A 24,052-nucleotide genomic window follows, 5' to 3' on the forward strand; every position below is an offset into this window, starting at 1 on the left:
CACGTACTCCCTATACTACCTCTTGGACTCGAAATCTTAGCTGGCACCCCCAGAGATGGTCAATATCATGCTTCGAGCCCCCTCCATATTCTAGACATACATTGTTCCATTAGAAGGGGCTTCGATAGCCATCCTGGGCGGGACGAGGGCAATTTAGGTGTCTACGACTGATGTGAGGGAGGGGCTTCGGTCCACACTGTGGGGTAGTAGGGTGGGTCGGTGTACACAGGGGTTGGCCTAAAGCTAGGCCTACCTCGTGTCTCCACGTTGTGCACTGTTCAAGGGTCATGCGAAGACCCTGAGCTTGAATGTCCAAACGACTGCCGGTTTAGCTCTTCCTTCAGGGCAACTACATGGGGACACAACTTGGTTGTGTGGCTCGTGTCTTCATCGTGTACCACGCAGTATAGTGGTCGAGGCTGCTCGGAGTTGCATCCCTGACCCCTCATCAAGCCTTTGCCTCTCTGCCTGTTTTATCCGAGCTCTCCTCGATGTTGTGCAACCCCCGCTTGTGGCCCCCTTGGCTGGTGAAAATGACGATGACTGGTTTTGTGCATTTTCGAGGATCTGTGGGCTTCCCTCGGATGCTCTTCCTTCTCTCTTCCTTGAGATGCTTTCTCCTTGCCTGTCCTACTACTCTGGGTCTCGAAGGCTGGTCTATCGGCATGCCTCTGAAGCTTATCCTCCTCAGCCCTCAAATACTCTTCCATTTTGGTAAACAACTCATCCATGTCCCTGACTGGCTTCAGTGCCAGGAATGAGGCAAGGTCCCCTGGACGGAGGCCTTGCCGCAAATATCCACAGATTTTGTGGATCCTTTGTGTGGCCTTCTAGATGACTTGTGTGCCGTCCAAGAGCTTGAGCTTGGGAAGGATTGGGTCCAATGGCACCTTAGGCATATCTAGGGTTCTAGAAAAGAAACTTTTGTAGAGAAATTTGAATATGGTTTGAATTGAATTGAGCTTAGAGTGGATTTGAGATAAACTAAAAATGAGGTTGACAAGAATGGGAGTAGATAAGGAATTTGAATTTGGATTTGGGTAGAATTTGACAAAGATGAGAGATTGGCTTTAAACAAGGATTTGGATATGGTTTGAATTGAACTAGATAAGGATCAGGTATGATCAAGGATTGAATAGATGATGAATTCAAAAAAATTTAATTACAACTATTAAGATCCTTAACTAATTTACAACATAGTTTTGTAAAAACCTTTTCAAAATCTTTTTCACTCAAAACACCAAAGAGAAAGAGAAAGAAAAAGAAAAAGAACTCTAATGCATTTACCTAGCTCCTAGCAAAACTCAGCATGCAATGCATAAAAAATAATAACCTAGGTTGTTTGGTTGTTTATGAAAATAGGTTTTAAACTGCTCTACTGGTGAAGCTACCCACTGAAGTTGAAATTTTTTAAAAAGTTGTAAAATCTTGGAAAGTATGGTGTTACACAGGTCGTTCGGACGTAGGTCGTGGCCTGATGTCGATTTGTCGTTCCCAGGCCTCAGCGGCCTGCGCGCACTTATCCGCAAGCTCGAAGAGCTCGGTGGTGCTTCGGATTACCTAGGTGGCCAGCTTCTCAACCATTTTTCGGTCTTTGACCCCTCGTTTAAACGCTATGATCACGGATTCTCTCATGATCATTGGAATGATATTTCGGCGTTCAGTGAAATGCCGAACGAAGTCTCGCAATGACTCTCCTTGTCGTAGCCAGATCTGATATAGGTCATCCTCAAACCCTGGTCGGGCGTAGGTTCCCTGGAAGTTAACGACGAACTGGTCGCATAGATCCTCCCAGGAGTGAACCGAAACGCGGGGGAGGTTCATCATCCAAGACTGGGCGGAACCAGTTAGGGCAGTAGGGAAATAGTTGGCCATGACCTTCCCATGGGCTCCCACAGCTTGCATCATGGTGGTGTAGATCTGCAAGAATTCTTCCAGGTTGGTCGAGCCGTCATACTTCTCGGCTAGGACCGGCCGGAACCTATCTGGCCAGCGAACTTCATGTAACCTGACGGATAGGGCGTTACACCCTGTCTCGTAACGGGGAGCCACTCGTTGTTCGGCGGCGACGTGAGCCTGAGGAGAGAGGCGGCGGTCTTGGGGTCCCGACGAAGGGGTGGAGCCGTCCGATGCTTCCCTGCAGAGGAAGGTGTGCGACAGGGCTACTTGACCTTTTCCTACTCGCGTCAAGCCTTATCCTCCTTCTCTCTAGTGGCCACCTGGCTCTGGATCACGCCCCGGAGGTCACGTTGGCACAGAGAGTTACGCAGGTCAGAGAGTTGGCTGTCCTGAAGTGGGGGTGGTCCGCGAGTGCTCCCCGTGGTTGGGGGAGCACGAGACCTATTCCGTCGGGGGCCCTGTTGTGACCCCTTGTGACCGACACCCTCACCGGCCCTTGCGATAGGCGCGGTGCATGTTGACGTGTTCTGGCGCCGGGCAGTCTTGACCAGGAGGGCAAGATCACACAACCATGGTGCCACAGGTGAGCCCTCCAGTACAGGTACTGGTGGGTGGCTGAGAAGGATCCGTAGGGTCTATAGGTTCTGCGTCGGCATCATGGTCTCATAATCGAGATGCTGGGTGCGGAGCGACGAGAAGTCGCGAGGTGGGGAGCCCCGGGTGTTTAGGTGGTACGATGGACTAGGCGACGATGCAATCGTGAACTGTGCTTTGTGTAGGGGCTCGTCAGGGCGGTGCTGGGGATGCGGTGGTTATCTTGAAGCACCTTTCTGTCTGGCGTCAGGCTGGTTTCCCTCTAGGCGTAAAGTCGGGGATTCGCCACCGGTATTTGAGTTGTTTGGGCCTTCAGTGCCTCCCGTTGTATGGTCTACCATGTAGACCTCACGTTGGGTCTCGGAGCTCTCGGACTCTGGCTCGGTGTCCCATGCCTGGAGCACTCCGGGTTCATCCAGGTGGTATCCCATGACAAACACCTCGCAGCGGTCGGGGTCCTCGAAACAGGACTCAGCGGTTGCTGTGGATTCGGCCATGGGTGGCCTGGTCAAGTTTTTTTCAACCTGGCTGAAACGACGAAACGCACCCCCTACCTTGCGCACCAAATATCGAGGGTAAATCCATGACAATGATTCTGGGGTATGCTAGACAGTGGGCGCGTGGACTTTGTTTCAGGAAACGGGTGTGTGTTCGGTGAAGTAGGAGACACAAGGAGTTATACAGGTTCAAGCCTCCCAGAAGATAATAGCCATATGTCCTATGTGTGTTATGAAGGATCTCAGTTGAATACATCTGATGTTTTTTGCTAGTTCCCAGCCTCTGCCTTTAGGAACGAGACCCCTGTCCCTTTATATAATAGGGAGAAGGAGAACTTACATGTAGGTCCAAATAGAAGGCCTCTACTCATCCTAATATCTAATCCAAACTATCATTATGGAGGACCAGGTGTGCCCACTTGCTCTGAGGACATCATGCGTCTTGTTGCCGTGCGCTGTTGTTCGGGCCTACAAAGTTCCACCCTGCGGCATTTAATACTACAGGACGGGACAAGGTCCTTTTGTGCTGACTCCATGCACTTGCCTGGTCGGGCTGCTGACAACGTCCCATCCGCCGTGCGCTGTCGTGCCAGCCTGCAAAGTTCTACCCCGTAGCATTTAATGCTACGAGACAGGACAGTGCCCTTCTGCGCCGACCCCGTCCACTTGCCTGGTTAGGCTGCTGACAACGTCCCATCTGCCGTGCACCGCCGTGCCAGCCTGCAAAGTTCTACCCTGAAGCATTTAATGCTACCTGATGGGACAATGCCAAACTGCACCGTTCATAACTTCATCCTCTTGTGCTGGCGCCTGGGGGAAAAACACTTGAGTGGATATTAGTAACTGCGCTCTAGATAGGTTGCGTCAAATCTGGCCCTGCGACCAGTGGAGCTGGTCGTGGGTGTAAGCGATGGTATAGGGAGACTGGTCGTGCGGGCGTTAGACTGGTCGTTGTGGTTGCACGATCGACTAGACTTCGGGGAGTATGCTGCTCTAGTTGTTAGGTCCCCTGCGGAGCCCATTACCTCGGGTACCCCTTTGCTTAATACACTGACAGTCCTGCTCCCTAATTGTCTTATAGAATTCGTCATTAATTGGGCAATTTTCTTAAGCATTAGCTAGTAAAGAACATTTGCTAAGTTCTCCTAAATCAAAGAAACAGCTTTGACAGTACTGAAGTACCAAGAATGAAAGGACACACACAGAGTTGCAGTGGCATAGCATACTCAAAGCTTACTGCAACAATGATCCAAGAACAACTCAACAGGTAGCAATCTAGATAACAAATAACCAGGTGTATCTGGGTGTACTGGACAGAGCCAAAAAAACACTACACAAACCCTAGGTGCTAACACTTGAGTCACAAAACTAGAGAACCCACATGTCTGTGCTAGATTACTTAAAGAACATGCCCAATTTTCAGCAATTCTTTTCATCATCAAGCTAAACATAAGGGAACCTAGCTGTCCAGACCATAGAAAAGGAGGAAATCTAAATACTCACAGAGAGAGCATATGTGCATATAAAATGTTTGAAAGTAAAACATGCCTAATCTCACATCAAGCGTTCACCATCGAGTAAGACATGAGAAAAACAACAGGAATATGACATGATTATGAGTACTCTCGGAAAATTATCATAGAAAGAGCAGTGTTTCTGAGATTTGACCTAGCAACTAGAACCTGATTTAGTTCTCAAGCACCTAAAGAGCAATGTTTCTGAGATTTCACCTGGCAACTAGAACCTGATTTAGTTCTCAAGCACCTAAAACATCAACATGTACTTATCTGTTATGCCAAAATAGGATTCTCAAGTTCTGAACGGAGGGAGGTAGCTACTGCCGTGACAAACAAAATGGAAAACCGAATTGCAAAGGTAGTACTTAGAAGCTAACAACCATGTGTTAACCAGAATTTCATCAACGATGTACCAAGCATCCAAAACAACAGTACTTTCTCAGTGTACAAGAACATAACCAAATCACACCAAGCTATCTCTAGGTGCAAGCTGAGAATATCACAGAACCAGAAAAATTACAGGTCTACTCTAGTGTACTAAAAAACATGCCCTTTCTCATCAAATGTATTTCATCATCGAGCAAAATTGTAAACATGAACCAAAAGAAGGACAACACCTTGTCAATTGACATACTGAAGCTTCAAGGTGGCACGAGATAGATGATACAGAGCACCACCATTTCATGAAGCTTAAGAGAGGGAAGTGAAGCAATTTTTAGAACTATCCAAGGCAATAAAAACAAGCATGAGTAATGCTTAAATGATTTGATCTAGAATAACACGAAAGAGGTACATCCAACTCTGAATCTAATGTTGAGAATAAGTTCAAGCATCATATATGAACAAATTCATATGAACAACTACATAGACTCGACTTGAGGATCATTTGGATTCGGCACATCAACATGGGTTAACCCTTTCCCTTTATCACTTGGATTTGGCCTGAGGGGTATGGCTACTCACCATTGTGGATGACATCGGGGCGATGGTCGAGAGTGTCGGGGCGGCGAGATCCGCGGTCAGTGTGATGGTGGACGACATCGAGGCAGCAGTGGACGAGGTCGTTGCAACGGTGGACAACGTCGGGATGGCAGTGGTCGGTGTCGAGGCGACAGTTGACGGTGTCGGGGCAGCAGTATACGAGGTCGGGGTGGAGCGCGGTTGCCAAGAGGTCATCAGGGTGAGAGGAGGCGGCTAGGGGTAAGGAAACAACTTGTTGGTGGCGTGGGTTGGACAAAACGGCTATATAACGAGCCGTCTGAACTAATATTAGTACAGACGGCTATGTGCAATAAGTCATATGTACTAATGTTATTTATACAGACGACTCTTTATATATAGCCGTGTGTAATAATATTACAGACGGTTACCAGTATTAGCCCGTCTGTACTATTGAATTTCCAGATAAATCTTTAAAACTTGCAAAATTCATAAATAATTCATACAAACTCCAAATGAGATGAAATTTTTATAGAAATTTATGGTTTAATGTGTACTATCACACGGTGTAGGTATCATTGAACCTAAATATTAAATTGAACTAAATCTAGAAAAATTTATAACTAATTCATATGAACTCCAAATTAATGAGATGAAATTTTTACAAATTACATTACAATATATCGGTACATAACAATCAAGTAACATCATACATCTTTAACAATCGACCCTTCTTGATGATCGATGCATGGATAGCAAGTGGCCCCGGTCGGAAGTTGTTCTTTGTTAAGGGCGATGCCATCCCCAAGAGGGTACTCACAAAATTGATTGTACTCTTGTTCGTCCACGACATTCTCAACTCTGTTAATCCTTCTTTTTCCCAAAAGGACTACGTGAAGCTTTGGATTTGCTGGGTCTTGCACATTAAAGACCTGGACAACATGCTTGACAAATACAAATGGTTCGTCTTTGTATGCGGCACGTTCAAGATCGACAGTAGTCATTCCATACTTATCTACCTTAACACTTTAGAGTGTGACCCAACGACATCGAAAGAGGGGGATCTTGAAACATATATAGTCGAGTTCCCAAATCTCCTCTATGTACCTATAGTATGCAAAGACCCCACGTTTGTCCAGAAAATCATCTATGCGCACACCGTTGTTCTGTACCTGTAACACCCTAATTTTTACATTTTTGAAATAGTAATGAATTTTGTTAGAGGTGTTTGTGTTAGCTCTTGACACCCTAGAGAAAAATATTAATTTATGGAGCAAATAATTGATTTAGGAATTATTTGTCGTATTCACGTTGGAGTAGATGCATTAGGGTTTTTATTGTGTGGAAAATTCCCTTTTAAAAACCCCCCCGTGAAGCGCCGCTTAAAAATTGTGGAAGAAATCAATTCAAAATCATAAAAGAAAGTCCAGAAATTCCTTCTCGAGCCGTTTTTCATTTTCCTCCTAATTTTCTTGGCCCATTCCTTTCGGCCCGGCCCGCGCCTCCTCTCTCCTTCGCGTTGGCCTCACCCTCCCGCCTGGGCGGCCTCCCGACCTGCTCCCGTTCTCCCTCCGGCCCAGCCTGCCGCACCCGCGCGCCATCGCCTCCTCTCTGCCTGTCGTCGACACGTGGACCCCGCGCCGTCTTTGTCTTCAATCGCGCCGCGCTGCCTAACTCCAACTCCACGCCGTCGACACCATCGCCCGCCTGAGCCCAGTCCCAACAACCCAACCAAATCCGTTTTCCCCCGCGTGACCGCCTGCCTATATAAGTCCAACCCCCCGCCCTCTTGATCTATCGATGCCCAAATCCAAAAGAACCGCGCCGCCACCTGCCATTGCTGCCACCCTCGGAGCTTATCACCCGCCGCTTCCGTCACCTCCTCGCCGCAGCTGAGCACATCTCCGGCACCGCGTGCTCGCGTTGAGTCTTTTCCACCGCTCGTCTTCGCCCCTCTGCTGTCAAAGCACCGTCCCTGACGAGGAACCAAGGAACTCTGCCGCCCTTCCATCACCGAGCTCCTTCCCGAGCCGTGCCATTGAAGGTGAGTCGTTAATCGAGTTCGCCATGAGCCCCTCTTTGTTTTCTGTCGCTCACCGTCGTCCCCCGTGCTAGGCGACGAGGTCTCTGCTCCCTCCACAAGAGCGCCACCATCAATCCCCTCTTGCCGCCGTTTTCCCTCTCTGTCGCTGGCTGGCCAGCGCCGCCCCCTTGCCTAGCCGTCTAATCCAAATCCAACGGATGAGATTAGATCTAAAATACTCCTTCAGCCATCCAATCCCGAGTCAACACGAGGTTTATATGGATACGTCCTAGCTTAGTAATTAGCGGATCCTCAGCCTAGAATGAGCCACTAGTGGTGTGGTGGAAGGAAAGAGCGATTCTTTCCAGAGCTACAAGGTGCATGAGGGGGCTTCTGGGTGGTGTGACTCCACTTTGACGGCAGTGAGATCTTAGCGGTCTTATTCTTGTTGGGAGGATGCTTTGTAACAACCTTGTAGTGATCTCTGGACGATACACCACTGGCGTGTATTAAGTGCTTGGCTAGCACGGCAACAAGGAAATCACGACTCGTAGCGAAAGCTGGACAACCTCTACAGAGTGTACAATCTAATATATCAGCCGTGCTCACGGTCATGAGAGACTTGGATCCTCACATGATTAGTTGGTTTGGTTTAGTTGTTTTGGTTGGTTACCTGTGAAGGATGAATGTTAGTGGATGGTTCTTGGTTACCTGTGATGGGTATCAAGTTGGTTAGTTTGGGAATCTAATGTAGAATTTAGGTAGCTGGGAATCATGTGGAGATATTCCTAGGAGTTGAAAGTCTACTGATGAATCACATAGTTAAATAAGATGCTTTTATAACTCTTTTATGATAGTATAGTTGGTATTTATGCAAATTTAGCTGTTATAGTCTATTTCTTTAATCAAGCTTGCATGTCATATATTTCCCACACTTGTGGAGTACGATATATACTCACACTTGCTATTTCATCCAAATATGCATCAAACCGCTGCTCAAACAATGAAGACATTGAAGGAGAGCCAAACTTCTACATCGATGAAGATAAATATTGCTAGGCTGGTGGATCCCCCAGTCAATTGCGTGTGGAAGATGGGAGCTTCGTTGTGTTTAGTTTGTGTGCTTTAGTTAAAGACTTTGTGGTCTATATAATTTGTTTAAGTTAAACGTTGTAATAATAGCACTGTGTGTGATACACTGATGAAGTCGCTGCATGTATGAAACTTGATCCTGGTATACATGTGGTTTGTATCTGGTTTATCCCTTTAAAATCGGGTGTGACAGTACCGTGCTCTTACTATCTCATGCTCTGGTATAAAGGTGTACCAATTTATATCGTATGCTTCAAATGTCACAATTGTGTGATTTGGCCATCTTGCCAACTAGCCAATATTGTCCTCTGTTGAACTATTATTACTGAATCGCGCTACCAACCAGTTGTTGAAGCTGCGGTTGTACTGTTTTGTGATCTAAGCCTCCGTACGACCTAGATTCTCTCTGCGTATCATGTCCTTATGCATGTCGATATGTGAGGCTACTTCAATCATGTGTTGCCAAACCATGAAATGAGCTTTAGATAACGTGGCAAAGTCAGTAATGATTGATTTCCTACCTATGGTCCCCTTCCCATTTAGTCTCCCCTCATGGCGAGACATGGGCACACCAATTGGTTTGAGCTAGTCCATGTAATCGATGCAAAACTTGACTACCTCTTCAGTTGTATAACCTTGGACGATGCTGCCCTCCGGACAAGATCGATTATGTACATACTTTTTGAGAATTCCCATGTACCTCTCAAACGGGTACATCTGATGTAGGAATACTGGACCACATATCTTTATCTCTCTCACGAGGTGAACGATTACATGAACCATGATATCAAAAAACGATGGAGGAAGGTACATCTTAAGATGACACAATGTCCTCACCACATTGGCATGTAAAACACCAAGTACTTCGGGATCGATGACCTTTTAAGAAATTGTGTTGAAGAAGTAACATAGCTTGGTGATTGTGTCTCGGAGATAGGTCGGATGGATATTTTGGATTGCAATATGAAGCATCTGTGTTATCAACACGTGGCAATCATGAGACTTCATGCTAACTAATTTCAAATCTTGCATTGAAACAAGTTTCAAGATGTTGTCAGAGTAACCGGATGAAACTTTCACACCATGCAAGCACCGACACAGTTCGGTTCTCTTGCCTTTTTCAGATTATAGAAGGCTGGAGGAAGCCTCGTTCTACCTTTTTCGGAGGGCTCAGGTGCCAACTCGAGTTTTCGGAGGGCTCAGGTGCCAACTCGAGCATGATCTTCAAATCAACCAAGTCAAACCTTGTGTTGGGGCCGTCTTTCATCTTGCCTGGAATATTAAAAGACCAACCAAGCTTTCGCACACGTTCTTCTCTATATGCATGATGTTGATGCAGTGGCGAACTTCAAGGTGCTTCCAATACGGTAGCTCCCACAATATTGATCTCTTCTTTTACATGCCACTGGTATCCTTAGATTTTATACTCCCCTTTCCAAAGACAACATCGATATCTTTAACCATATTGTGCACCTCTTGATCATTGTAGTGCCTTGGACATAAATTTCTCTTCCTCGTTCCATCAAATTATTCCTTCATCTTGCAGTACAGATGATACCTATTAAGGAACCTACGGTGGCGCATGAACACCGTTTTGCGCGAGTGGGGCAGCCATATACTCGTGGTACCATCTAAGCAATGAGGGCACGCCATGTCTGCTTGTTTATTCTGGCCCGAAAGGTTACGTAGTGGAGGCAAATCATTGATCGTGCAGAACAATATGGCATGTAGCTTGAAATTCTCCCTTTTGTATGCATCCCATACTTGCACCCCTTCATTCCATAATGTTTTTAGATCTTCCACTAATGGTATTAGGTATACATCAATATCGTTCTCAGGTTGTTTTTGGGCCTGGGATAAGCAGTGTCATCATCAAGTACTTCTGCTTCATACACAGCCAAGGAGGTAGGTTGTAAATACTGAGAACAACTGGCCAAGTGCTGTGCTTACTACTCATGTTCCCAAAAGGATTCATCCCATCCTTGCTCAAAGCAAACCTTAATATTCCTCTATTCTGCACTAAAATCATCGAAGACCGTGTCGATGTTTCTCCACTGGGGAGAACTGGCAGGGTGCCTTAGCTTTCCATCTTGCTTGCGGCCCTCCGAGTGCCAGCACAACAATTTGGCCTCTTTTTTATTCTCAAACAAATGCTTAAGATGCAGAATTATAGGCAGATACCACACCACCTTAGCAGAAATCCCTTTCTACACCTCATCATCGTTTGATTGACTCTTACGCTTGTATGAGATGCTTTGCACACTGGACATAAATGCAAGTCTGATAGATCTTTATGGTAGAGGATATAGTTGTTCAGACATGCATGTATCCTTTCTATATCCATCCCCAATGGACAAAGAACATGCTTTGCTTCGTATGTGCTTTTGGGTAGCTCGTTTCCATATAGAAGCATGTCCGATAAGAGTTCTAATAGCGCCGTAAAACTCTTGTTCGATCAACCATCGCTTGCTTTCAATTTAAGCATTTCGAGCATGGATGACAACTTTGTGTATTCCGATTTGCATCTAAGGAACAACGACTTCTCCGAGTTCTTAGCCAAGAACATGAATTTGTTAAAGTCTCTCTGAGTCCTCAAGTTCATGTCTGCATCACCAGCATCTGATCCAAACTATCATCGTCTCCTGCAGCACCACAGTCATCATCATCTGCACCAAATTCCTTGCCATCTTCTCTTCTTACTTCAACGATACCAATGTCTTCATGTAACACATTCTGCTCTTCACCATGTTTGGTCCAACACGTATAGTCCGGTTTGAAGCCCCTGATAATCGAGTGCACTTGGATCTGTAGGGCTACGTTCTGTCTAAGAAAGAATCTTTCGTTTCTACAATCGTAGCAAGGATTCAACACCCCCTTCTCCAATTGATCCTCCTCGACAGCTTCCAGAAAAGCCGTCACACCATCAAGGTACCCTTGTTTCGTACGAGAACCGTACATCCAGTCACGATCCATCTACAATATACAAAGTAAATTAATATCAAATCAACCTAATAAAATAGAGCAACCAAGATTTTCATCAAAAAAAATAGAGCTACCATGCATACATGCATGAATGAACCATACAATGTCAAATAATTCGAAAATAATTAATGATTACTATTATATTAATTATATACATGAATACCTAAAAATATGGGCAAAAATTAATTCAAAACTCGTCGTTAAATACTATTGTTAATGATAATTTTATATTTATATTTCAAAAATCCAAAATTTATCTAAAACACTATATTAAAGCTAGACATTTATAGTAATACATAATTGAACCATCATCTACATTTTGAGCTTCATATATACCTAGAACAACAAATATATATTCTAGATCATCATGAAAAATTAAGTCTAATGTAGATATAGTTGATCTCTTAAGACTAAATTAAAACACAAATCTACATCTTCTAATAAATAGAACAAAACTATATTATTATGAAGAAAATCTAGATCTAGCTAGCTCTCCAAACCAAAATCTAGACCATCTAAATCAAAATAGAACATAATGGTTATCTTGGAGTAAAAAATACCAATGAATCTTCAAGTTTTGACCAAAATCCAATAATTTTTTTGTCAAAATCGTCCTCTCCCTTCAAAAGCTGTGCTTTTTCACTGTTCGGGCGCCACATTTTTTGTTCGATTGGATGATATGATGTACTGTTTTAATAGTACAGACAGCTCATGTTTAGAGCCGCCTGTACTAAAGTGTCCCACATCCCCTGGTTATTTTTTTAGATGTCTCGTGTATGGAGCCGTCTGTATTAATATTACAGACAGTTGTTGTTTGAAGTCGTCTAGTTTTAATATAGATGGCTCTAAATACGAGCCATCTATAATATTAATACAGACGACTCGTATTTGGAACCGTTTATGATATTAGTTTTATTACAGACGACTTTATATACGAGCCATATGTAATATTAATACAGACGGTTCCTAATAAAAATTGTCTGTACTAAAAGCGTCCCACTATTCTTAGAGAGGTCTCGTAATTATCACAAACGATTCTTATTTAAGCCGTTTAAGATAATCTTTACACCGACGACTCTACAATAATCTTATGTACACCAACGTCCACTAAATCAATTATGTAATAGGGGTTCCTAGACTTTATTGTATCTTTTTTAGCATAACTCTTATGGAGCACAAAAGAAAATACATATGCTTTTACGTTAGGTTTGCTATTTTCCCTTTTGATTGACTGCTGTGACCAAAATCAACGAATGGCTCATGCGGTATCATTCGCTAACAAATATCTTCCTTAATCCATACCAAAGAGATTGGGTTAATCAATTCAATCTTGTTGGCTCGCAGTTGCTCGACATGGTAAATTTGAAACCTACCGGTTTACCAGAACGAATTAGCTGGTTCTGCTGTGAAACAGCACGAGCAGGTTAAAACTTATACTACTACGTAAAACAAAGCAAGAAAGCAGAGGCCGTACATCGCTACAGACGAGCCAGAATAAACACGGGCAACGAGGAGATTTCGAAACCAAAACTTATGCTCCCTCGTGGATTATTGGATTGGATCCAGCCATCCGTCGTGCGGGGCCGAACACGCGACCCTCGCGCGGGGGCCGTGGCGCTTGGGAGGCAGGCGATGGGATTGCGCAGATGACTGACCGGCTGTGTGGTCTCAGTCTCGATCTCGGTATTCCCGTGGCCTCGTGGAGCCACAAACAGTTGTGGTTCTTGGTCATCACGCTGGGCGCTACAGCGCACTGCGCACCTGCCTCCCCCGCTCTGCGGGCTGCGGCTGGCTAGCTGCTGACCGCCCCGCTGGATTTCGTGTGCTGCGAAGGGCCCGTCCAGCCATTCTGTCCCTTCCGCATCAAATTAGACGTCTTCTATAGGTTTTCTTCGTAAAGAGATTTTTATTCTCTTCGTTTTAACAATTTCTCTTTACGAAATAATACTTTCTCTTATTCTCTTCAGCTTAATATTCTTTTTCTTTTGCCTTCACGAATCCTAAAAAACTATTTAGACACGGGAGAAAATAATAAACATAAGAACTTTTAAATAATCAGAAAGAGAAAAAAATAAAAGAAATATAATTAAAGATGATTTTATCCATCCTCTCCTCCAGTCTTGAATCTAAGTTAGATGCATCAACGTTTTATGTTACATAGTGTTTTACTACTGCTACCTTCAGAGCATTCGTCTGTGTGTTCCAACTGATTGTCGATTAGTACCACTAGAGCACATTGAACGTAAGAAAGTATTCAAAAGATGCCAAGCTATTTAAAAGATGTTGCAACCTTCTTGTCGGCTCTTTTCTAGTGCGTCGCTGGCTGTCACAGACCAAAATTTTCAATTCCTCGCCGTGGATCATGGATGGAAAGCCTCTACCACCCGCCATGAATAGCCTTCTCATCTTGATGGAAAACAGCATGTGTAGAACGCTTCTTTCATAGCGTCCACGAGGTGAGGGAATGACTGAAGTGGTGGTGAAGGATGAATCGGTCTCCGAAGTCGAGGTGACGGGAATTGAGCAATGGTATTGGCGGGAGCGAGATACAAACGTAGACGTGTTTTTTGAAAAAAAAGAATCTTTTATGTACATGTCATGTCATGACATGACAATTTAGAATTTTGTATCACTACACCATGTCGAATAAAATGGGAAACGAAAATCTGTTCGGCGTGCATTGAAACTCTGATAATTCCCGCAAAAATTGCATATTTCCAAGAGAACTCTATTCTATGAATTCCACTCTTGCAAGCTGCAACACTCTGTTACCCCACTCATCCGCTGCATCCATCCACCCTTTGCAGACGTAGCAGAAACAATAGAAACGGAAACGAGAATAATTTGGAAAGAAGCGAAGAGTTGTCGCGGCGACCGAGGCTTGGCGCATTATTGCACACTCATCGTAGTACGTAGAGGACGCCATTATTAATCGGAGTAACTATCCAATCAAGCTCCAATCCATTCGAAGCAAGGACGGAGGCGACCCATTATTAATCTCTCTTCTCCCTAGGCTAGCCAAGCTAGCGGTGGGAGCTCGCTTCAGTCGCTTGCTTCGTTTCACGCCCATCGAGGCGTCGTCCACGCGGCCACCCCCGCCAAGGCGCCGCCTCGGAGGAGCGTGGCGTGGAGCCCGAACGATGGAGCTCGGTCTGGGCCGGTCCGTGGATATGTAAGGTGCGGTGCGGCCGTGCGGGTGTGGTTTGGCGCGTGATGGGATCTGGGAGCAGCAAGGGCGCCTCGTCGTCGTCCGCGGCGGCGGGCGGAGAGGTTCGGAGGGGGAATGGGAGCGGGAAGGAGAAGGGGCGAAGGGGGAGGAGCCTGCTGCCGAGCTCCTCCTGCTTCCGCGGTGTCACGGCGCCGTGCGAAGGCGACGCTCCCGCTGCCCCGACGGCGGCGGTTGAGGTAAGGGCGCTCCCGGCCCCTTCGTTTCTTCTGCGTTGGTTTGATGCGAATCTGCGTGCCTGGAAATGCGGTTTGGTTGCTGGGTGAATCGAGCTTGGGAAGGGTGTTTCCATAAATGGAATGCGAATATGTGATAGATCTCGTCGTTGTGAATTGATTGCTTCACCCATCGAGCGTACTAGTCTCGGTTTGGGAGTCAGCTTTTCTGTGGGATTGGAAATTGTTCAATCGTGGCTTCATAATTTGGTTTCAAATTTCAATAATTGAATTCTGAACTTCTTTTAAGGGAATAAGTGAACTCTGATTAGTTCGATGTGTCACAATAGTTCTCCTCTGTGAATTACTGTCTTCTCTTTGATAGACTATTTGGTTTGGATGATGTCAGATATTGGAATAGTTGACGACCTGGGAGCTTACAAATTTAAACTTCATCTGAATGAAGCTCTATAATGTATTATGATTTATGGATGAATGCTATAACTTGTTGGAACTAGATAGGTTGATTCGTTTGGAGTTGTTCCGTATGCAGTTTCCTAAGTTGGATCTCTCATTGTAGTTAAATGATGCATTTTGCATGTTTCCAGTCTAGCAAGGGAGGATTGACTTCAAGGCTGCCTTCACTTGCTCACACTGAAAAATCCGATGAAGAAGCTCTCGCTATGCCTAAATCTCATCCAGGTGAAGGTACAGTGGCACCTTCATCACATAGTGAGAGAGAACGAGATGATGATGTGCTACAAAATGCTGCTTCCACCAGTGCATCAGCAGCAGCCAATCAATCGCCAAATCATTCTGACAGGTCAATGCCACGTCTTGGTGTCAATTTTGGGTTGAGTAGAGCTGTCAGCTTGGGATCATCAGTAGCATGCTCCATTCTGTCATCTGGCATGACCACTTCAGCTAATCCAGGTGAAGGTTGTGGAGATGTGGACGACTCTTCTCATGCAGCCCAACATGGTGGTTCGCTGACTGCTGGGATTGATTCGTCTCTGGATATGCTTAGAGATAGTGTCACAGCACAAGCTAGAGCGGCTCGTCAGGCTAGGAGACATTTACTAGAATCTGAAGATGCTAACTTGAGGAATTCATACAGAAGGATGGGATCTCAGGAACCTTTTGAAGACAGTGTTCGATTTAGCCGAACATTAAGTGTCGGGCGTCTTCGTGACAGAGTTCTCAGGAGGACTCCGTTCTCAGATGGGTTATTCACCCCTTCACTTCTTGATAGGACAGTATGGCCATCCGGAAATGCTAGTGCTAGGCAAGATTCAGCAATGATGCCAAGGACTAATTCAGACAGAAGTTCAGAACTGCGATCTGATCCTTCAACCAACAGCCTGTACAATTCTAGTAATCGGGATCTACTGGAGCGCCGATCAGCTTTTCTTGAGAGGAGGAGGAGGATACGATCTCAGGTGGTCTACAGTTCAACTATTTTTGGCCATGCTTATTACCTCTGCATATTATAACTTTTGCTGTCGTAACAGGTCAGAGCTCTCCAAAGATTGGGCAGCAGGTTTGAAAATTTATCTGGTCATGAGAGGTCCTGCATACTATCTGGTCAGCATAGAACGGGAAACTGCAACTGCAGAACAAGCAGCCGACCAGGTAATCCTGATGAAGAAACTAGCACAAGGGCTAGCATATCGAGAATTGTTATGTTAGCAGAAGCACTTTTTGAGGTATGTCGTGCAAGTATTTCTACTTGGTTCTGGCCTTTTTGACTGGATAAAGATACTAACATCCATATGGTTATGACTTCCATAGGTTCTGGATGAAATCCACCAGCAGTCTGCTGCTTTATCATCTTCAAGGCCATCGTTTTCTTCAATTGGATCTGCCGTTCCTGCTCCAAGGGAGATCGTTGAGTGTCTTCCTGTAAAAGTGTATAGGAAGCCATTGAAATACCAAACTGATGAGGCTGCACAGTAAGCTATTACAGCTTATTCAGCATAAATTTTGAAAATTGTTACTCGAATATATGAATTTTAAACAGATTTAGCCATACATCTTACTGTTTTTAAATAGGACTAGTTCTTGTACTTCTGGCTCTATTTAACAGCATGGCGTCCATGCACATGATGGAAAGTTAATACATGAAACACCAATACCTGTTTTCAGTTCTTTATAGCTATTATTATTTGCCCACAAAGTTCAGTATCAAAACTCAATCCTAAGGTCAGCAAGTGAGGCATAGGATAGCATATAAAGTATGATTATGCAGCATTCAGATCCAAGCACTTGATTTGTTTATTGTCATCAAGTGGGAGATTCAGGCGTCCCAATTTGCTCATATTGTCATATATTCCAATCTATAATTCAAGCCCCAGTAAAAGGCATGTCTCTGCCTTTTTAATTAAAACCAGACAGGGGATCAAAATTCTAATGAGAATACATGAAAAGTTTGCAATGCACATGTGGTCTGTACAGTTGCCATTTAAGTTGGTAGTTCATTTCTAGCTGTCTAACACCTGTACATTTTATCGCAGCGGGAGTTAACAATATCTGTCTGGGTACTTGTCCTTTAACCTTGCAACTGCATATTATTGTGCAAGTTCTCATTTCCCCCCTCAATGCAGATGCTATATTTGCCTTGTTGAATATGAAGAGGGAGACTGTGTCCGTATACTTCCATGCAATCATGAATTTCATCTAACATGTGTAGATAAATGGCTAAAAGAGATTCACAGGTATGCTTTATGAAATAAATTTTCTTCCTCTTTTTTAACAATGAACTTTCTTTCTCCTTTTTAAAAATGTATTTTCTTTCTAATCCACATTTGGGAAAAGAAAGAAACTGCAGAACCAACATGCTACAATTATCTCCTTAATATGAGAGCTCTGTAGGCTGTAGCTATCCCTTGACGCTCTATGTGACATTACGAGACAATTGACATTCTCTAACAAAAAACCCACATGCTTTGTAATTGTAAACTTGTTTGTTTCTTGCAAATTATGTCAACTAAATTTGGTGTAAAGTTCAATCATTAGCCTAGATGCTATCGGACATCCCAAAATCTAACATTTACCGCCAGTGTGAACTGATAGCTGAGATGCATTAGTGCTGAGTTTAATCCTTGTGCTGCTTCGAGACTAGACTGATGGATATGATGGATATGATAGCCATGAATGTCTTTTTCTAGTGGTTTATATTTGCCGTGTCTTTTCCTGAATATTTTGCTTTTTAAGGGCCCCTTCAGAATGTTTGAGCCACAAGCAACTGGTGGACTTAAATAGGATTGTATTTTCATTTTTCAGAAAAGGATAAATAGGATGCTCAAATATTTGAGCCTGTGCTGTTAAAATTCTCACTTGAGATTATTAATTGAAGGTTTATCCTTTTCTTTTGAAATTATTCGTGATCCCCACTGGACCTCAAATTTAAGGAACAGAACCTGACTTTATTGTTTAGATTTTGATATCTTTACTGGAACATCTTGTTTAGATTTTGATATCTTCACTGAACCTAAGACTTACCTGGTGGGAATGTCTTTTCGGAATTTTGTTACTCTGAAGTTGCTAAAAGGATTATTTTCATATAGTATGTATTTATTGGTACCATACAGTAACCATTGGTTGACAGGTTGTATTTTGCAGTGTACTGCTGCTGAATGCCGATAACCATCTTTCTGCTGATATGAATTTCTGTCTTGTCTTTCTAGGGTGTGCCCACTTTGTCGTGGAGATGTCTGCAGATCTGATGCATTGAACATCGGAAAAGTCGGCTGATTCTTTGTCTCTTAAGAATTAAGCTTCTTACGGAGGAAAATGGAGCTCCTAGCGTGGTTCTCTGATCCAGTCTCGATAGAATCTGCAAAACGTCTCTTGCGGGTGTTATTTTCATCCCCCCCCCCCTCTCATATGGTTAGAAGTCAGAACAGCTCAGGATGCTTCTGTATTATATGGCAAATTCGCATAGAAGTCGTCCCATTATGAAATTGATGAACTGCCATGTTAATTTGAGATTCTTGTATGGCGGGGGATGTTTGTTGATATTGCAATTTTTTGTTCCATCTTATGATTTTAAGTGTGATGCTTGGATTGAGTGGTGTTGAGGATTTGTACTCGATTATATGTAAATATGAAAATAGGGATACCTGCGTAAGTCGTTGAAGAGTATCTTTGGATATTTTACAAATATATGATATTTATGAAATATATAATATTAATTATATATCCTTGTCAGCCTACTCTAGGTGATGACACATTTTTTTGGAAAATGTTATACACGTGGATTCCTTTTTGTATTTCGTGCTTTTCCCATTTTTACTCTAAGCATTCCCACGTAAGTCATGCAATTGCAGTGTTTAGACCCACGCATTATACTACCATGGTTTGTTGATTGTCGCCAAATGGAGTAGATAGTTCTTGTTTATGACCTCATGCTATAGAAGTTTAAAATTTACAGCTATTTTCTTATTGGTCATGGAAGATGCAGCGGGGCGTGTAACATGGGAGAAGAATTTGGAGACCAAATTACAGGAAAATGTCAGCAATCTAAAGAGTTCCTTGATGTCCCAAGAGAAGCAGACCTAGGCTCTAGTGCAACTTTCTAGTATATAATCTGTTTTCACAATGTCATGTGTAGCGTTCTTTATCATATGCAATGTAATTGATAAAAAGTCCATACAGCTCAATTATTCTCTCAGCAGTAGACAATAGAACCTAGATATCTTGTTTGGTATAAGTTATTTTACATTGAAGCAGGAAGAATTGCCATCAATGGAGTATGAACCACCGGAGCAGGATTAGGAGTTTCAGAAGGAGGAATTTTGGGGTAGACGATGATTTGGACACGAAGGTTTTGTGACGAATTTGTTTGGATCACTTCGGGCAAATTAAGCATCCACGACAACAACGCTTGTTCAATGCCATCTTGCCAAGCTTTGCCAGTCAAGTCATTCTCGTAATTTTTGAGGTTTATTTATCCTTTTGGCAGCCCTTGGATAAATCGAAATTACAGTATGTTGCAGTCATTCTGATTTAAAAACCAAATCTAGCACGAATTGAACCAGAACTCAAAACACAAGGTCAAAAACCGGCGGTCACACGCGCTCTGCCACAAGCACGAATCTTGGCACACGCCACAACCCCGAATCCAACGGGCCCAGAAAAAAGCTTTGTCAAATATCCCGACTCGGCTTCAGAGCACGCGTCATCGCCCCCTTCTTTTCCCTACCACCAAATCCAATCCGCCCCGCGTCCCCTCCAAACCCTAGCGCGTCGTGAAGCTCCGGAAGCCATGGCGGTGGCGGCGCCGGGGCAGCTCAACCTCGACGAGTCGCCGTCGTGGGGCTCCCGTAGCGTCGACTGCTTCGAGAAGCTCGAGCAGATCGGGGAGGGCACCTACGGGTACGCATCTATCGAATCCCCCAATCCAGCGAGCACGCCGCCGCCTGCGCATCGGTCTAGTTCGGCCGCGCTGACGCGTTGTTGTTGTGATTGTCTCTAGGCAAGTGTTCATGGCGAAGGAGACGGAGACGCAGGAGATCGTCGCGCTCAAGAAGATCCGCATGGACAACGAGCGCGAGGGCGTAAGTATTCTCCTCCCCTTCCGTGTCATGCGCTTTGAAATTCGCACTGGTCGTGGCTCTTATCTCTATTGAATCCGGCGCAGTTCCCGATCACGGCCATCCGCGAGATTAAAATCCTCAAGAAGCTGCACCACCAGAACGTCATCCAGCTCAAGGAGATCGTCACCTCGCCAGGTTTGGCGAATACGAGTTAGAACATTGTACCAGTTGATGATGGCCTTTGTCCAGAGGATTAACAGATTGCAAAAATTTGCAGGTCCGGAGAGAGATGAGCAGGGCAAGCAAAGTATAATTCTTAACAAAATCGCTATTAACAGTTTTCTTTGTTGCATAATATTGATGTACCATATGCTGTGATGTTGTTCGATAGTCGATGGTAACAAGTACAAGGGGAGCATTTACATGGTCTTCGAGTACATGGACCATGACTTGACAGGGCTGGCAGACAGACCTGGGATGCGGTTCACCGTACCCCAGATTAAGGTAAAAACCATCCATATGTGTAATGGTGTATGATGGTTCTTGGTTGCCAGAAGGTGTTGTTCATGATCTAATGCTAGCAAGATGTCTGGTATGTCCTGTACCAGTGCTACATGAAGCAACTCCTTATGGGCCTTCACTATTGTCATATCAATCAAGTTCTGCATCGAGATATTAAAGGTATATGACATACAGTCTAGTTTCCTACTTTGGGTTATGTTACGACTTGGTTGTCTTTTTTGCTAATGCTGCATTGAAACAATTATTACACTTGCAGGATCTAATCTCTTGATAGATAATGAGGGTAACTTAAAGCTTGCTGATTTTGGCCTGGCGAGATCATTTTCAAGTGATCACAATGGAAACCTCACTAACCGTGTGATCACCTTGTGGTACAGGTATGGGTTCTGTTAGCAAGCTATCATTATTGTTATGCAAGTTATATATTACTTAGTTGTATCCTGCTAATCATTATGTTGGATTGATGATTTGCAGGCCTCCAGAGCTGTTGTTGGGAAGCACAAAATATGGGCCAGCAGTTGACATGTGGTCCGTGGGTTGTATATTTGCAGAGCTTCTCTATGGAAAGCCTATATTGCCTGGAAAGAATGAGGTACAGTTTCTTCCATGCTTTAAACCACCACCATAGTTTTCTTAGCGATTCCTGTCATAGTTTGTTGCTAGTCTGAGTCTAAGATGAGAAAGCATGGAAATATTCTGATTTCTGCATTAAAAATTCTCGGTTTTTGTAATGTTATCTATTCTTAAGTTGGATAAGCAGTACTTTCTGATAGAAATCATGTTACTTATTTTACCGAAGTCATCCTAGAAACGATATGATCCTGTCTCTTGTTTGACCTAATAGAATTTTCGAACTTTCTTGTCACAATTCCTATCAACTATTTGGTGTTATTACCGGCATGTTCTCTACTTATTATCTTCTTCGTACTTAACTGAAGTGTAAGGATGTGTTTTGATGATAAATAAGAGACTTGGAATAGAGCATGTAGGCAATTAGAAACAAATAAACTAGATGTGGTATACGCTGGAGTAATACAGAAAGTATGGTTCACCGTGTTAACGTACCCTATACACAATTTACTCTTTTAGCCCAGTCATGTGAAAAGTAATGTGATGTGATCACATTTTCTATTCATTGGATATGTTTGGCAAATTAAGGAATAAGGAAGCCTTGTGCTTGCCCAGTAGCAACATTAGTGCATCATAAAGCGCTTGGCCATTGTGGATCAACTTCTTACTCTACATCTACTTCAGGATCATGATGTTCTTTTGAGGATCAGAGATTCAAAATTACTCCGTCTAGCTTAGCAACCCTATCCTTATAGTAGTTCATGTGATCATTTTCCATTACCAGTATGTATCCCAACTTCCAAACTTGAATTTGGTAATAGATTGATTAACATGTCTGCATCCATGACTTCCATTTTGAAGCTCACGCTTGCAAATATAAACCTCTGTTGCTCTCTGCTTTCTGATGCAGCCGGAGCAGCTGACCAAAATATTTGAACTTTGTGGCACACCTGATGAGTTGAACTGGCCGGGTGTCACAAAAATGCCATGGTATAATAATTTCAAGCCTCCCCGCCCATTGAAGAGACGTGTTAAGGAGGCTTTTAAGCAGTAAGTATTATACTTGTGTTTTCACCATGTTTGAAGCTTGCCTAGCTGCCCTTCATATGTGTGTTTACTTACCTGTTTTTGTGACTCCAGTTTTGACTGGCATGCTTTGGATCTGCTAGAGAAGATGTTAACGCTGGATCCATCACAGGTACATTTGCTAGCATTGATATGTTTTGACATGCGAAATGACTAAAATCCATATTTTTTCCTTCATATATTTATTTTGAGCCCTAAATTGGCATGCCTTTCCACCGTTCAGAGGATATCGGCAAAAGATGCGCTCGATGCAGAGTACTTCTGGACTGATCCTGTACCAGCGGAGCCAAAAAGGTGTTGCTCATTGCTTTTTTCCCCTTGCCCTTATAGTTTATCATGTTAAGTTGTTCCAAGTCAATTCTATTGCGCTTTGACTCTTAATTGTATCCATTTCATGTCTGCAAATGCAGCCTGCCAAAGTATGAGTCATCACATGAGTTCCAGACTAAGAAAAAACGTCAACAGCAGCGGCAAGCTGAAGAAGCAGCAAAGCGACAAAAAACACAGCATCCTCAACCACATGCCCGTTTGCCACCAATCCAGCAGTCAGGCCAACCACATCCACAAATCAGGCCGGGCCAGCCTATGAACCCTCATCCTCCAATGGCAGCTGGGCCAAGCCATCACTATGCAAAGCCCCGAGGGCCAGGAGGGCCAAACAGGTACCCACAGGGTGGGAACCAAGGTGGAGGTTACCCAAACCGTGGAGGTCAAGGCGGTGGCTATGGCAGTGGCCCTTATACTCAACAAGGCCGAGGGCCTCCATACCCTGGTGGTGGGATGGGTGGAACAGGTGGCCCAAGGGGCGGAAGTGGCAGTGGCTATGGAGTTGCTGGACCAAATTATCCGCAAGCTGCCCCTTATGGCGCTTCTGGTCCAGGCAGGGGGGCAAACTATTCCCAGCAAGGTGGTTCTCGCAACCAGCAGCAGTATGGAAACTGGCAATAGTACAGTACCATCTCAGTGAAACCATACCCTGCTGTACTTTGGGTTCGAGTATGTATTGGGTAATGTTCAAGTGTTTTATGAGATTTTGATTATAACCCAACGAGCTTCTAAGGATCCTCTAATTTTAGGAATCTGAGACACTGCAGCTGATCCTACACTGGATAACAGGCAAGATGTTCCGATGTATGATGCATGTGCTGGTGTCGAATTGTATGTTTCTTTAGTATGGGAAGAATTTCGTGTTGTTTATACAATTACACTTGGTCACCAATGAACTATTTCCATCAACGTTGAATACTGAGGGAACTATTGGCTTGGTATGGAGGCTTCTGAGTTCTGACTGACTTGGTTACTGATTATCTTTCTTGGCTATCTGAGTGTGAGTTGTAAGAGTTCGAACCGACTCAGATATCCATCCCTTTCTTAGTGAATATAATATTTTCATGATACCTTTTTTTTCATAAA

General features: G+C 44.0%; 2 protein-coding genes across 2 annotated transcripts; both read left to right on the top strand.

Annotated features, from left to right (window-relative positions):
• Positions 1-14,332: 14,332 nt before the first annotated feature.
• Positions 14,333-18,966, top strand: LOC133885895 (uncharacterized). Its single transcript, XM_062325662.1, has 6 exons — positions 14,333-14,948; positions 15,533-16,363; positions 16,436-16,630; positions 16,716-16,876; positions 17,528-17,638; positions 18,611-18,966. The coding sequence occupies exons 1-6, from the start codon at positions 14,757-14,759 to the stop codon at positions 18,675-18,677; spliced, it is 1,557 nt and encodes a 518-aa protein (XP_062181646.1). The 5' UTR covers positions 14,333-14,756; the 3' UTR covers positions 18,678-18,966.
• A 1,128-nt stretch (positions 18,967-20,094) lies between these two features.
• Positions 20,095-23,907, top strand: LOC133884420 (cyclin-dependent kinase C-2). The gene is made up of 12 exons (XM_062323817.1): positions 20,095-20,300; positions 20,401-20,482; positions 20,566-20,656; positions 20,739-20,768; positions 20,853-20,965; positions 21,070-21,142; positions 21,240-21,360; positions 21,458-21,575; positions 22,464-22,603; positions 22,694-22,751; positions 22,863-22,933; positions 23,050-23,907. Exons 1-12 carry the CDS (start codon positions 20,191-20,193, stop codon positions 23,585-23,587), a joined length of 1,545 nt encoding a protein of 514 aa, XP_062179801.1. The 5' UTR covers positions 20,095-20,190; the 3' UTR covers positions 23,588-23,907.
• The last annotated feature ends 145 nt before the right edge of the window (positions 23,908-24,052 follow it).

This window comes from Phragmites australis, chromosome 11, assembly GCF_958298935.1.
Source record: "Phragmites australis chromosome 11, lpPhrAust1.1, whole genome shotgun sequence".
Taxonomy (NCBI): Eukaryota; Viridiplantae; Streptophyta; class Magnoliopsida; order Poales; family Poaceae; genus Phragmites; species Phragmites australis.